General features: G+C 41.1%; 1 protein-coding gene across 5 annotated transcripts in view; it reads right to left on the bottom strand.

The window, feature by feature from the left end:
- The window catches only part of IDUA (alpha-L-iduronidase), a 48,421-nt gene that overhangs the window by 5,631 nt on the left and 28,724 nt on the right, over positions 1 to 14,066 (bottom strand). For 2 of the 5 annotated variants that reach the window (XM_071731217.1, XM_071731220.1), the window contains 11 exons: positions 9,183 to 9,265; positions 8,460 to 8,567; positions 7,735 to 7,830; positions 6,985 to 7,187; positions 6,374 to 6,553; positions 4,113 to 4,329; positions 3,233 to 3,448; positions 2,529 to 2,650; positions 2,049 to 2,174; positions 1,348 to 1,424; positions 475 to 575 (listed from right to left, as the gene is read on the bottom strand). In XM_071731217.1, coding sequence (XP_071587318.1) covers positions 475 to 575; positions 1,348 to 1,424; positions 2,049 to 2,174; positions 2,529 to 2,650; positions 3,233 to 3,448; positions 4,113 to 4,329; positions 6,374 to 6,553; positions 6,985 to 7,187; positions 7,735 to 7,830; positions 8,460 to 8,567; positions 9,183 to 9,265 — 1,529 coding nt within the window. Of the gene's footprint in view, positions 1 to 474; positions 576 to 1,347; positions 1,425 to 2,048; positions 2,175 to 2,528; positions 2,651 to 3,232; positions 3,449 to 4,112; positions 4,330 to 6,373; positions 6,554 to 6,984; positions 7,188 to 7,734; positions 7,831 to 8,459; positions 8,568 to 9,182; positions 9,266 to 13,268; positions 13,291 to 13,352; positions 13,468 to 14,066 lie in introns of those variants that run through there. The other 3 variants (XM_071731219.1, XM_071731222.1, XM_071731218.1) reach the window with 3 other exon arrangements.

Here is a 14,066-nt window from a genome sequence, read left to right as displayed (position 1 = left end):
TGTATAAATTTAGGCAAAAGAATGGCCAGTGAGGGACTGAGCCCAAAGATCAGATTTGAATTGCTGTGAGTTAACTACCAAGAACAGAACACCAAGCTCTGGTTATGTGGAAAAATTTTTTTCTCATTTTTGCATGCTCCTACATCAGCTACAAATAGAAACAGAAGTTCTGCTTTGCCTCTCAGAGAGCTTGCCAGGCCCACAGCTGGGTGACTTTGATTTCTGTAACAATGGATTTATATATGGCAATATTGCCAATAATGTCCTCATTAGTATTTGTCAATTACTGCTTGTCCTTGAGAATAAAGCTTTCACTGAGAACATGGCCCTAAAGGAAGCTACATGCTCTGCAGTGAGAGAGTGTGTGTCACTAGCATGCAATGTATCTTTAGTAGTTACTAAATAATATTTCACACACTGACAAGTGGCCCTACTAACATCGCAGATTACACAGTATGCACATTCTTGCTTTACCTGGACTGTAGACCCAGAGAGTGAATATTGTGTCTTTGGCATTAACCCGTTGGTATGCTTTTCCATCTGTTGAGAACTCCACTTCAAATGTCTTTATACATCTAGAAAAGAAAACCAGACAGCTCAGATAACATGGTGAGCAACTGAACTCTAATCTCAGGGTGCTTTCAACAAAGAAGGCCAAAAATAGGAAATACTCAGTTGACCCATACCTGCCAAAAGTGGGACGGTAATTGTCAGTATTAGGAAGAACCATGGCTTCAACAGCTCAGAGAACACCCAGGCTAACTTGCTATATTGGGTACTTGGAGCATCACAAACTGTAAAGCATCATTTACTCCCAAACCAGGGTTATCAAGACTGAAGAATCTAGGGAGACAGGCTTGAAAAGCAGCTCAGTGAGATCTTCCTGAGGGAGTAAGGATGTAATCTGGATCATATCTGATAATTCAGCCACAGAGGGATTTCTGTTTAGTATAGTACATGTCATGGTCCTTTACTGGTGTGTGTTCACCACAGTACAGCTTGCTGGAGCAAGGAACTGGAGGTTTTCTCTTCCAGCACACAGCCCTTAAAGGGATGTGCAAGACCACATCCAGATATCTGCTGGTAGTGACACTTTTACCATGTTTCTTCCTGTCTGTTATGGTGAAGGCAAGTCCCTCAAAAACACCATTGGATGCTGGCAGCCAACAGGCCAGTTCCCTTACTCAGAATGCAGTTCATTTTGTCAGACGAATGCACTGTAGAACCTCTCAATGAGCAAATAGTCATTGATTTGTGAACTCATATCACTTTTTAAGACTGATGACAACTTAGGGAGTAATGTGCTGGTAACTCAGGTATATCCATTTTATTTTAAAAGCTACTTACTTGGAATTTATACAGCCATCGTCCCACAACACAATCACCTGCCCCTTTGTGAGAGGGATCAAACGAACACCTGCCACCTGTCCAAAGACACACACTCATATAAGAAAATGATGCAAACTAATCAGCCAGGTCAGACTTCTGTGTTCACCTTTCCTTACTAATTATTCTTTTCACTGAGATTTGGGATAAAAACAAAGTTCCTGACTCTGGCTTTGTAACTCCAACCCGTCAACCCTGCAAAGGACCTATGGAGGCTGTGGGTACCACTATGAACATGGATGGAACAGAGTGTACAAATACAGATGACTAGCCCAGGACAGCCATGATTCCATTTTCCTTATTAGCTATCAGTTACTAACTGGAGAGCTGCTGTCAAGCCTGATAGCACATAATGTGATTTCAAAAAAGATACTGCAGTTTCCAGTACACAGCACTATTGCCTTCTCACCATGGATAAACTTGCATTTATTTCAGTGATGGGTCCTATAACTTTCTTTGGAATTCTTCATCTTGAATTATGCTGTGAAGACCCGTCTCATCAAAATAGGGAAGAATTACATGACACTTACTAAAGCATGTATGAAGTCTTACATGATACTTTTAAGAACAGGTACAAATATTAGTCCAGCTCTTCTTAGTGAGACTTCCAGAAGGAAGCAATTTCTAATTTGGTTAGTATCATAGTAGAATACAACACTTACTTGATCAGGAACAGATCTGGGTCTTGCACAGATGTGGATAAGAAAAATGGAGGGAATGGGAAAATCTTGCTTTAGTGTCAGGATGCCATCCTCAGGAACTGGGAATGGGCCTTTTGTCACTGGATCCTTTGGAGACAAAGAGAAGCATTGTGAATAATCTTTCATTATAGCACCTAAAGGCCAACTGTTACATCAGTGCAAAATGACTACATATTTACTTGGCGGTTGTGAATTTCCAACTGAGGTGATGCTGATAAGTGGCTTACAGCCATCAAAGTTCTCCAAGCTGGTGGACTTTTCCATCTTGCCCTTGTCTGTCTCACAAACTGGGTTGATCACAAATGCCCACTGAGCACAAATTATCAAAAAGTGCAATCTGTCACCGTTAGTAACCTTCCATAAATGCCTTTCAGGCTGGTGGTCTTTGCAAAACACATCCCTGCCTCTTAGCTATGGATTCCCATATGCACGTGGTCATACCTCAGCATCCCTCATTTGCTGGAACTGTTCTGGAGAAGGAAAGTCAGGGCTTCCTAGCTCTTTCCACTTCAGGTAGGGATTGGTTTGGTTGTTATCCATGTAATATGTCACATATACCAGGTCTTTAGGAACACAAATGAAAGAGAGTAAACTCTTTACTTTGATTTAAAGGTAAAAAAGAATAAATGTAGCAAAAGGTGTTTAGTCTACCTTCTCAAAAGTCATTTCAGCATTTGGAAGCCTGTCTTCCACTACAAAGTTATGAAGTTAGCACTCTTATAATGCTCTACAATTTGTATTTGCCCAATTAAAATGTCAAGCTATACTCCCATAACCAGAATGGAAACCTTCTTATTTTTGCTAAGGTGCTCCACACATTTGTTTGACAACTGCATCAACTGCATCATGTGGTCCTGTTGGCTGTCTTGGTGTCATCCCAGTAAGGGAACTAGGAATATCCAGCCAAAACCACTGAGATTTATAGCTTTCCAAAGAGGAGGCAGTTACCACAGCTACTAAGGATAGCATCTAAGAGAAGGCATTAAGAAAGAATCTCTTGTAGAAGAGCACCATCATATCTCAGAAAATCTGGGAGTACTCAGAAGATGAGAAAGTTAGCAAATGAAGCTCACTGTTGCAAAGAAAATCAGCTCAGCAGATGTTCTATCCTAAAGATAATTGTGAGCTGCCTACATGGTATTTACCTCTAAATTTGGGGAAGTGGGTGGCATTCACTGTGACAGCGCTGATGTTGGATGAAGTCCTGTTATCCTCACTTGAATAAATCAGTAGAGTAGCTTGCCAGCTGTCTGAGGGTTGCATCTTATTTGGGATGTGCACAGATGCCAGGACACCAATTGTGCTGTTATGAGTGCTTCCACTTTCACTGCTGTTTACATCAGCAAAAATCTGCTTTTCTCCTTTAAAAAATGTGACAAGTCTGTAAGCATCACTATGAATCAGTCTTGTATCACCTACTGAAACAGGAAGGGTCAAAACACAGGAATCTATAGGTTAAGCTATGTTCTAACATATTTTACCAGATAGCAATTGCCATTTCATGACACTTTAGCTTGCAGCAAAACTTTAAATAAAAAGAATCATCTCCCATTGATACTGCCATTTTACCAGGTATAACATTCAGTCAGGATTATTTTACAATAGCAGTTGTAAAAGTCCAAAAAAAGCAGTTCATCTAGCAACATCTAACCATGTAACAGTTAATTATGATCTTCCTTTAAAATCCTGCATGGTCCACCAGCTATGGGGATTATTTAAAGACATTTGCATCCTGCAGTGATGGCACAACAGGGAAGTACCAGTCAACAAAAAAGGAATGATTGGCATACAGAGGGTACGAACAAAACAATAAATTAAATGGATAATACACTGTCAGAGACATCTCCTAACCTATTAATTTCCCAGACTAAATGAAATTTCAATTTCTTAGCATGGCCAGAAAACAATGGGTAGGAGAAATCCTGCTTTCATCAGTGGTGAGATGGCTGAAATAATCAGTCTTAGGCAACAAGCCTCTAGGTAGAAGAGGCTCTTGATGTTCTCTTTTATCAGTGGTTACTATACCTAGCAGTGCCAGCAAGCCCATGACAGTCAGCACTGGTTTCCGCACCATCTGGACATGAGGTGGCTTTGTGTTGTTCATCTGAAAACGTGCTGTCAGAGTCCTCTGGGTGAAGTAATGAGGGTAGTAGCTCAAGAAGGCATTGTCATTACTCAGCAGTGTGTAGTTAATGGTGTTGTTGGCTCTGGAAATCAGCAGGTTCTGATGCTGGATGATTACCTGCAAAGTCACAGAGAAGAGGGAACTTTACCTGGGAGAAAATCCACTAAGCACGTGATGCCTGTATTATTTTTATAATCTTTACAGCATATTGAAAAGAGATGCTACTCTGGAGGACTAAATTGTTCTTCACTGCTCTGGGAAAAACTTTTCATTAGTTGCTACATTAAGCACTGGAAAATCTGCAGCACACACATAGAGTTTTGCCAGTAAAAATTATTAAAATACTCTGCATAAATTATAAATATATTTCCTTGGCTACTGCACAACAGATTATACTTTTCTGTGTTGAATATTAGTAGCCTGGATTTACCACCTGAGTTGACTCTGAATGGTCCTCTAGTTCTGGTGTTACTTTGTACCCATTACACAAGTGACTAGGGGCCAGTTCTGGACTCTGTTCCTCAGTAAGTCATTTTACTTGCTTGTTTCTAACAGGGAATTAGCTCTTCCAGTATTTCACTGGTTACTGTACTGTTTTCCTGCAAGGGGTCACAGCTTCCAAGATCTCTTTCTACCAGGCTGTGCCCAGGTATAGAAATGAAACAGAACTTCAGGAAGCTGACAACTGAAAAGGCCTCATAATTGTAGCACAATTAAATTGTGTGAATTTTCCACTGGATGTGTCTTTAATTCTCCCTTTATATCACCATGTAAATATAAACACTGTTGTTTGCTCTCAAAAAATCCCTGCAAGGTAGTCATAGAATCATAGAATTGGCTGGGTTGGAAGGGACCTCAGAGATCATCCAAGTCCAACCCTTGATCCACTCCTGCTGCAGTTACCAGACCATGGCACTGAGTGCCACATCCAGTCTCTTTTAAACATCTCCAGGGATGGAGAGTCCACTGCTTTCCGGGACAGCCCATTCCAGTGTCTGATCACCCTCTCAGTAAAGAAATTCTTTCTAATATCCAACCTAAACCTCCCCCGGCACAACTTGAGACCGCGCCCTCCCATCTTGCTTAGAGCTGCCTGGGAAAAGAGACCAACCCCCACATGGCTCCAACCTCCTTTCAGGGAGTTGTAGAGAGTGATGAGGTCTCCTCTGAGCCTCCTCTTCTCCAGGCTGAACAGCCCCAGCTCCCTCAGCCTCTCCTCATAGGATCTGTGCTTGGGTCCCTTCACCAGCCTGGTTGCCCTCCTTTGGACCTGCTCCAGGACCTCGATATCCTTCCTGAACTGAGGGGCCCAGAACTGGACACAGTTCACAGTCACTAACTTACTGCTTTGGAGAAGACTACTGCTGTATACAGCCTAAAGGAGCTGTGAGCCTTTGTCTCCACAGAAGCAGCTGACAGGAAGTATGTTGTTTCTGGGTCACATACATGCTCCCAGTTTTGGGAATTACTACTTTGCACAGGAGTGCTTGGACTCTGGATGTTGTATATGTGGTAGCTCACAAAGCAACAGGCCTGCAGTGCAAACTATTGCCATGCAGGGGCAAGAGCTGAGCTTGGTCTGGGACCAGGCTACATTATCTGTCAGAAGCAGGAATGCTGAGCATTCTTTTCTCCTTCTACTTTTCTGGCCAGTAGCAGTAATTACTAAAAGTAATTAATAAGAACACACATACAGTTAGTATCAAAAATCAAAGAATGGGCATGTGCTGAGATCTAAATTACACCTGATGTCTCTTGGTGAGATAAACTTAGGAAGGAGCAGGGAAATAACATTTCATAGAAGAGAGATAATAGCTACCAGTAGTCAGATGATATCAGTAGTATTACATGGACTGTGAATAGGTATAGTATTGTCGGGTGGCACTAACTGGGGACCTGTCTACAGTACCTCACACAACCTCCAACACAGGGAAGGCTAGTTCTTGTTGGTTTTTTTAAAGGGAAGATAAAGAAAACTAAATAAAGCTACTCAAAACAGACTATTCAGGAAACCCCCAGTTCTATCAATAAGGAGCTCTTCTTTTGTTGTATCTATTATTCTGAGTACCTGATTAAAAACTGACTGTTAAGTCTACTTTTGCAACTTCATTAACCCATCAGGAAACCCTATTGTGACAAGATTATCAAAGAACTGAGTTACCTTTACAACCATAGCTGCGTAAGTCACATCAGCTCGCCAGAGTTGTGGAATTGACCATCCAACCATTGGATCTGCTTCATCATTGTATATGGCAACAGATAAAAAGTTTGGAAACAGCTTCTGAATTTGATTGACTGTTTCTACTTCTTGCTGCAAGATGTAGAGAGAACTTCCACCTCCCTGCAAAAATACTTCGTATCTGCTTAGTGAAAGTGAGCCAACAGTTGTAAACACACAAATATATTGTACAGACATAAATGAATTTTGAAAACACCTTTCTGGAGTCCCTAAGGAGGAGTGGGCTAGACAGTATTAATATTTTTACCTAGTCCATTACAGATTGTGCTGTTTACACAAACGTCTCTTGGAATACAAAATGGAAAAGAGGTAAAGGAGTTGTTTCTCCCTGGGAAGCAGGGAGAGGCAAATTTGCTTTGAGCTGAAGACTTGCAACTGAACATTTTCAAAGTTTCATCAGAATGAAAGGATTAGAATCCTTTCTGGTTTAGGCTGGATTGGTCATCTGGAAATCAACTTAATCAATCAGAATATAATATAACTTGGATTGAACTGATTAAAAAGTAGCCTTAAAAAAACAATCTTGGACTGACCTTCTTATGGAGAGAGATGTAGTCCAGCCTTACACCAGTCTCCCCTGTGAAGAAGTTGGATCCATTGTAGCAATGAAACAGGAGACTCCAGCATATGGGTGACCTGGGTAAGGGGTGGAAGGAATCCCCAGGCCCTCCAAATTTTAGCAGAGGACTGGCTGCTCTTAATCCTTCTGAGCAAGCATCATAATAGTTGAGAAACCCTGAAATCCAAGCAGATCCATATATCAAAGATAGTTACTCAAAACAGAATCTTGACCTATTACTGCATTTATTGGCAGTACCTCACAAAATGGGTTTTCTCTTTGCTATGCACTGACAACAAGAGAATACACCCTAACTTCAGCTGCATTTACAAGGTTCTTCCAAATAGGTCTTACAAGGACAGGTTCCCAAAGCAGGTGTCAATGATGAACAGTCTTCCTCTCTCTACACCCTTCAGTCCCTTACCCCCAGTAACCTTACTTTATATAAAAATAACAAACTGTGCCTTGTGAGAGTAACTTATGTTCCACTTTCCCTGTTTTACTATCCCATTATTTATAGTGCTGTCTAAGCAAGGAACAAATTGCAATAAGTAATATGACATTAACAAAATAGAGTAGGTATACCTTATACATTCCTTATCTCTCCTATCTACCTTTTTTCCTTTCCAGCACCTCTCCTTTCTCAGTATTACCCTGCCATTCCCCTCACCCCACTGATCTGGCTCACGTTACTACACTATTAAGTGCTCCAAAGCATGCTTACCTTTCACTGTCATAGACACATTGTCAAAGTCATGGTGGTCTGGTTCATTCCATGTTTCAAAATTCCACTTAGCAACATGCTCCAATCCATACCTGTCTGTAGGAAAGGCCTCATTTATCAGCAAGCTGCATATTCAGACTATGCTCTCAGTTAGTCAATGATCCAGACAATCCAATCACCTGCTGCAGGTGATGTCCACGCCCAGAGCTAAAACAGGGTACATGTATCAACTATTTTTAATAACGAGGGACATGTGATTTTTGGTAGTTTCAAAAATGATCTCTCATTTTCGATGAAATGCAGGAATATATGAAAAAACTGAAAGGTTAGAAGAAGGTGATATGTGTTACAGCCTTGTGGTTATATCACTGCTCTAGCCTCAATCCCACCTGAGGCGCCCGTCTCGTTAGAGGTATTTGAAGCTGGCATGTGGGAAGTATTGATGTTTACAACCACAACTATGTAACAAAAGTTAGCCCTCAGAGGCAGGCAAAAGGTGCTATCCAGAACACATTACTCAGTCAGGATGTTGGGCATGGAACAGCAAAAAAAGGGGATACTATCTCATCCTCTACTCTGTCTTTTCCAATCTGGAGTCTTGAAATGTATCACAAAACACTGAACTTTCTGAGGTAGTTAGAAGGGATTACAACAGAATAGATATCAGGTCTTTTTAATTCCTGTGAGGGGTTGTTAGTTTGTGGTGGGGTTTTTTTGAAACTTACCTATGTATCTGCGGGCTAGAAGTGCAATTAAGTTTCTCCATCTTACTACCTGTTCCTTATCCTCAAAATCTAAAAAATATTCTGATGGATTCCCCATCAATTCAAATCCTAAAAAAAAGACATAAAACATTGGTGTCCTTTTTTTCTGAATGCAATCTCCTTTTGATCAATGAAGGGGTTATTGCAATACCTAAATCAAACAGTTAATGAAGAAGCAACATTAAATGGATTTTCTGTCCCCACTTCTACATGTCCCCATCAGGAATATTTCAGATCTGAGGCTGCTCACATGTTACTTAACAATGACTACAAAAATCAATACTAATACTTACCATCATAAATTCAAAGCTCAGAGAGAACTTTGGATGGATGCTTGCAGAAATTCAAGAGAAACTATACCTTGAGTATCTGCTTCTCTGGTCCTTCTACATACACATTAATGGGTACAAAGCTTTCTCCCCTTTGATAGACCTCATTTCCCAATTCATCCACCTTACACTGCTATTGAAACCAATGTAAAACCATTTTTGTCATCCTAATTGCTCTAACAGTGTTATGCTCACACTATTTAAATTTACATAGATGTTATAGGTAAAGACAACTAGGAAAAAAAAGAATTTTTATCAAAATCAGCTGTGGCAAAGCTCTCTAACAACCTTCTGAATAAGGCACAATACAGGCAAACATATGTAAAAAGTTGTGGAGGTAGGGATCTGCCCTTACCTGGAACTAGTTTATTTTCCCACAGGCGATCCATAAGGTTATCCAAGGCAGTAAAGTTGTAGTGAAGTTTCCCATTCACCACTCTAAAGAATACAAATAATAAGAAAGTATAAATATAAATATGATAGCAAAGGTGGCACTTAATGTAAATTATGGATCAAATGACTACCTTCTTTTACTCTCAAATTTGCATGAAACTAGAGTTCTTGGAACTGTACACAAACTTCCTTTATCTAAAGTGATGGGTGTTCACCAGTAAGCAATTCAAGTTTCTTTTCCAGTCCAAGCCTTTTCCTATGTCAGCAGCAATAATAGGAGCAGTATAATCAGCTTGCTTTCTGGATTTTGATTTTCTTCCTAACTCTCTTCTAAATTTCACTTTGTTGAAGTGAAATGTATCTAGACTTTTTATTTGCTAACCTGCTTTTTCAGTTCCCAATTGATTGCCTACTGCTGGGCAAGCTGGTTTCCACCTTGGTCTCATGTACAACCTTTCTTAATGTTCTCTTAGTTTGTAACACATAATAAAGCTTTCTTGAATAGTACTTCTTATGGGTTTAAGTCCAGCCAAGAAATGACTTTGTATCTTCTAAAGAATGATGAATTTATCACAGAATGTCTGTATAGTATTTGCTTATAATTTCTCCTACACTCCCAGGGTCTCAGGCTGCAGTCCTTTTATCCAGCTTTGACTACATGTGTTCAAAGACTTGGAAGCAGCCCCATGATGTACCCATGATTCACTGTCAGTGAATTTTAGATGAGCACAGGCAGTAAAATCTGGGCATATGCATGCATGGGAAAAACGCAGTTCTTTTACAAAGGGGATAAAAAATGGCAGTTACAATGTCTCTATGATACATTTGAAGATATGCTTTAAATTCTTGAAATTATTTTCTTACCCAGTAACTGGTGAAAGCAAACATAAAGGAGTATGTCGGTCATTGTACAACTTCCCATAACTTCTGAACCTATTGCCTGATTTTACTGAAATCTGTCAGAACAAGGGACATTTTGCCAGTATGAAGTGCCAAACGGGGATTGAAACTGAACTTCTGTTTATGATATTCTGGTAGTGTGACTTAACTGCCATTTGGCCACAGTCTTGGACTGGTGCCTGAATTCTGAATTCAGCATACCCTGAGCAAAAGGCTTTAGTAAGCACCGTTGAGGTAAGCCTAGCCCTGGTCAATTAGAAGAGCAGATCAGGGTCTTTTCAGTGCCTTCCAAAGCTGGTTTCTCCTGATTTCTCCAGCCTTGCCAGAGCACTACACCTAATTTCTCTGTTACAATGCAGCCTGAATGCTGTTTTGACTAATATTTCTTGGGCACCTTGCCTTGGTTTGGGCAGAAAGCTGTACAAAGGAACAAAGTTCTAATCAATGTTACATCAATGCTGGGCTCTGTGCTGATATTCGTAACTTGTTTCTTTCTGTGCTTTCCAACCCATTTCTGAGCCTCATAGATTGAGGGTAGGTTTCAGTGAACCTGTAGTAACAACCCCAGAGTTCTCAGATACTTAAGAAGAGATGACAGAATTGCCTAGTGAATAAAGAAGAGAACTGTGCAACCCAAAGAGGACAAAGTGTCAGCAGCATCTATGGTCTAGAAGAGGAGGCAAAACAAATGTAACACAAGCTATAGGCACTGTGCCAGCTCCACCTGTCACGTTATCAAGCATACGGTGTTAGCCCCAGCATTGTCACACTTTTTTACTGCAGACATGAATCTGGCTTTTCTCTTTTAGAGTATATCCTACCACCAGAACATGTGACACATGACAGAAATTGTAATGTCTGCAACCACTGATGGGCTTGCAAGAGTCAAATGCTGCAGCTGTGAAAGAAACAAATAGCAGAAAGATACTTATTTACTTAAGCACCCATATGAGCTTTTTAATAGCTACTGTAGAACAAGAGAATGGCCACCTGGACCTAGGGTTTAGTTATTTTTGCTTAAACAGAAATTTAAAAAAAAAAAAAAAAGGCTGACAGTCCCATTCCAAAGTTCAAACACAAATATTCTGTTTCAAAAGGTAGTTCTTCTCCCTCAGATCCACTAACTTTCCAGCTGTACCCTGTGTTCTATTGAAATATGTGCTTACATGCAGACTTACAGTCAGGGAGCATAAGAATGATTAACTCTACTGTCTTGTAAAAGCTTAATAAAGCCATTTAGATAACAGCAAACAAACTACTGTCATACTGACTCCAGTCGAAGGTCTACACAGTATTATGAGAAAATATATGGGTAAATAAGGTCTTCTATCTGGCACATGCTTAAGATACCAGCACATCTACATTCTTCCTCCTTTACAACAGAATGCTGCTGCTGACACTACAAGAGATCCTGTGTGATGTCTCGGTGTAAGAAGGCACTTCTTATGTCCTTTGGCAGATCTGTCATTCTGTGATAATGTTTCCTTGCTTTCAAATTAGGCAACATGCTGTTATTAATAAAATGACTGCTTGACTGAACAATCTGCTGCTTTTACAGATCTCAATCTTATCCTTACCCATATCACTTTTTGGATGTGAAACTGATTTATTTTTTTTTTTAATATACAAGATCACTAGAATTTGAGTTGCCTGGCTGCATGCCATCTGGTGTGTGGAAGCCACGCCAACTGCCACACCTGAGGCACAGTAAGAACCTGTCAGGCTGTTACCAGGAATGCTATAAATTTAACTGTAGGACACTGAAGACCAGATCAAAACTGTTAATGGCATTTATTCTGACTCTGGATAAATTCACTTGACATTGTCAAAGTTATTAAAAATACCTTTGTGTATCTGACCTAGAACCTGCTGGTGCAGGCTAGTGTACCTTTTTTTTTTTTTTTTTTTTTTTTTTTTTGTCTGCTCTCTTCTCATCTCTCTACCCTTAGTTGGTTTCCAGACACTGTCTTCATTTACCAAAATGCAGAAGGCTATGTCACTGGCATTTCACTTGAGGGCTTGCCAAACTGGGGCTGTTCAACATGTGCTGTTGAGTAATTCTGTTGTGATCACTGTCCTGCCTATTCCCAGCTTTCAAATGTTCTTCAGCTGGGCCCTTTCCAGGAGACTTCACAAGAAATGCCTTCCTCATCTTCAGTCATAACAAGCAACTAAAGCATGTTTACCAGCACCCTGGCACCAGGGCCTTTATAAGGCCCATGTCAGAAGCTGCTATACTCCAGAGACTGCTACCTGCTGGTGAGATGACAGAATCATAGAATTTTCAGGGTTGAAAGGGACCTTTCAGATCATCCAGTTCCAACCCCCCTGCCATGGGCACGGACACCTCCCACTAGATCAGGTTGCTCAGAGCCCTGTCCAGCCTGGACTTTAAAACTTCCAGGGATGGGGCTTCCACCATCTCTCTGAGCAACCTATTCCAGTGTCTGACCACCCTCATGGGGAAGAATCCACCTTCCTCTAGTTTGAATCATTCCTCCTAGGTAGTTTTGTCACTACCTGACATCCTAAGAAGTCCCTCACCAGCTTTCTTGTAGGCCCCTTCAGATACCGAAGGCTGCGATAAGGTCTCCTTGGAGCCTTCTCCTCTCCAGACTGAATAACCCCAACTCTCTCAGTCTGTCTTCACAGGAGAGGTGCTCCAGCCCTCTGATCATCCTCCTGGCCCTTCTCTGGACACACTCCAGCACATCCATGTCCCTTCTGTAAAATGGACTCCAGAACTGGATGCAGTACTCCAGGTACTGGAGATGTCTTCCTAGTCTTTGTACTGGTATCAGTGTTAGGCCCATTTGTATGTGCTGCCTTTTGAGAGCAGCAATCATTCTGTGAATGTGAAGAGCAGTGATGAGAGGAGAGGGCAGTTTGCTGGTTGTCTCAAAATCCTGTTGCTCTATTCCTTGGAAGGCTTTGCTTTGTGGGTCATCCTTTGCTGAGTCAAAGTTTGCAGGCCTGTGTTAACAGCTTTCCACAGCCTTCCTTTACTAGAGTAAAGCTTTTCCAGAATGAATGGAAATTCTTTCCAGGTGCATAATCAGCTACTGGACAGCTTTCCAAAGTGTTGTTAGAAATCATGTTTTGCTTCCTACCCATGCCACTTTCAGCCTACTCCCATTTACAAACTTACTCTCTTGGGAGGGCAAGGGCAAGGAAAGGTAGCTTTGGTTGTCAACATGCTGCATCTCAGCCAGACCTGCTCCAGTGAGCACACCTGTGGATACAGATCCTTCCTTCCCGTGCCCAGTAGCTGCTGCTTCTCTTCTTCCCTTGGTTGATCCTGTCCAGGAAAGCAAGTGCACACACAGACATTGGACCAAGTATCTTATCTACAGAGAAGAAAAACATAAGCAAGGGGTGTTTCCATTCTGGGTAATCTTCAGAAAAGTATTGAATTTCTGATAACACGTCAAGCTGACTTTATCAAACTTTATTGTCATATACAGAACAAAACTTCCTGGGATGGGAAGCCTTGTGGATGACCGCTGTCAGTAGGTCACAGCACATTTAGAAACTCAAAGGTGATGTATAGGGTAACCATAACAGAGCTACTATATTGAAGAAAGATCTGTTTGGCCTATAATTTATATGACTGGGAAATCTTGTTATGCTGGAGTAGTACACTCTCACTCAGCTGGTGTAGCTTCCCTTTGCATTTCCATGTGATAGCTACCAAGCACATCAGAAGATAACATAATGTCTTGCTTCCACCAATGTTTGAGAACAGTCTCTCATCTGGTAGGTTGGTCATACCAGCTGGCTAACACAACTCCCAGGGCAGCAGAGCTTTCTTGCACCCTCACTGGGAGATTCTGCTTGGAAAGATGGCTTGCCTAGTGGCAAATGCAGTTGAGAAACAGAGGGAGAAAACTAGCATAAGGTACTGGCAGAGGAGAGGTGCAAACAACACCGTAACAATAAACAAACT

Source organism: Heliangelus exortis, chromosome Z, assembly GCF_036169615.1.
Source record: "Heliangelus exortis chromosome Z, bHelExo1.hap1, whole genome shotgun sequence".
Taxonomy (NCBI): Eukaryota; Metazoa; Chordata; class Aves; order Apodiformes; family Trochilidae; genus Heliangelus; species Heliangelus exortis.
This window is presented reverse-complemented; position numbering and strand designations above follow the sequence as displayed.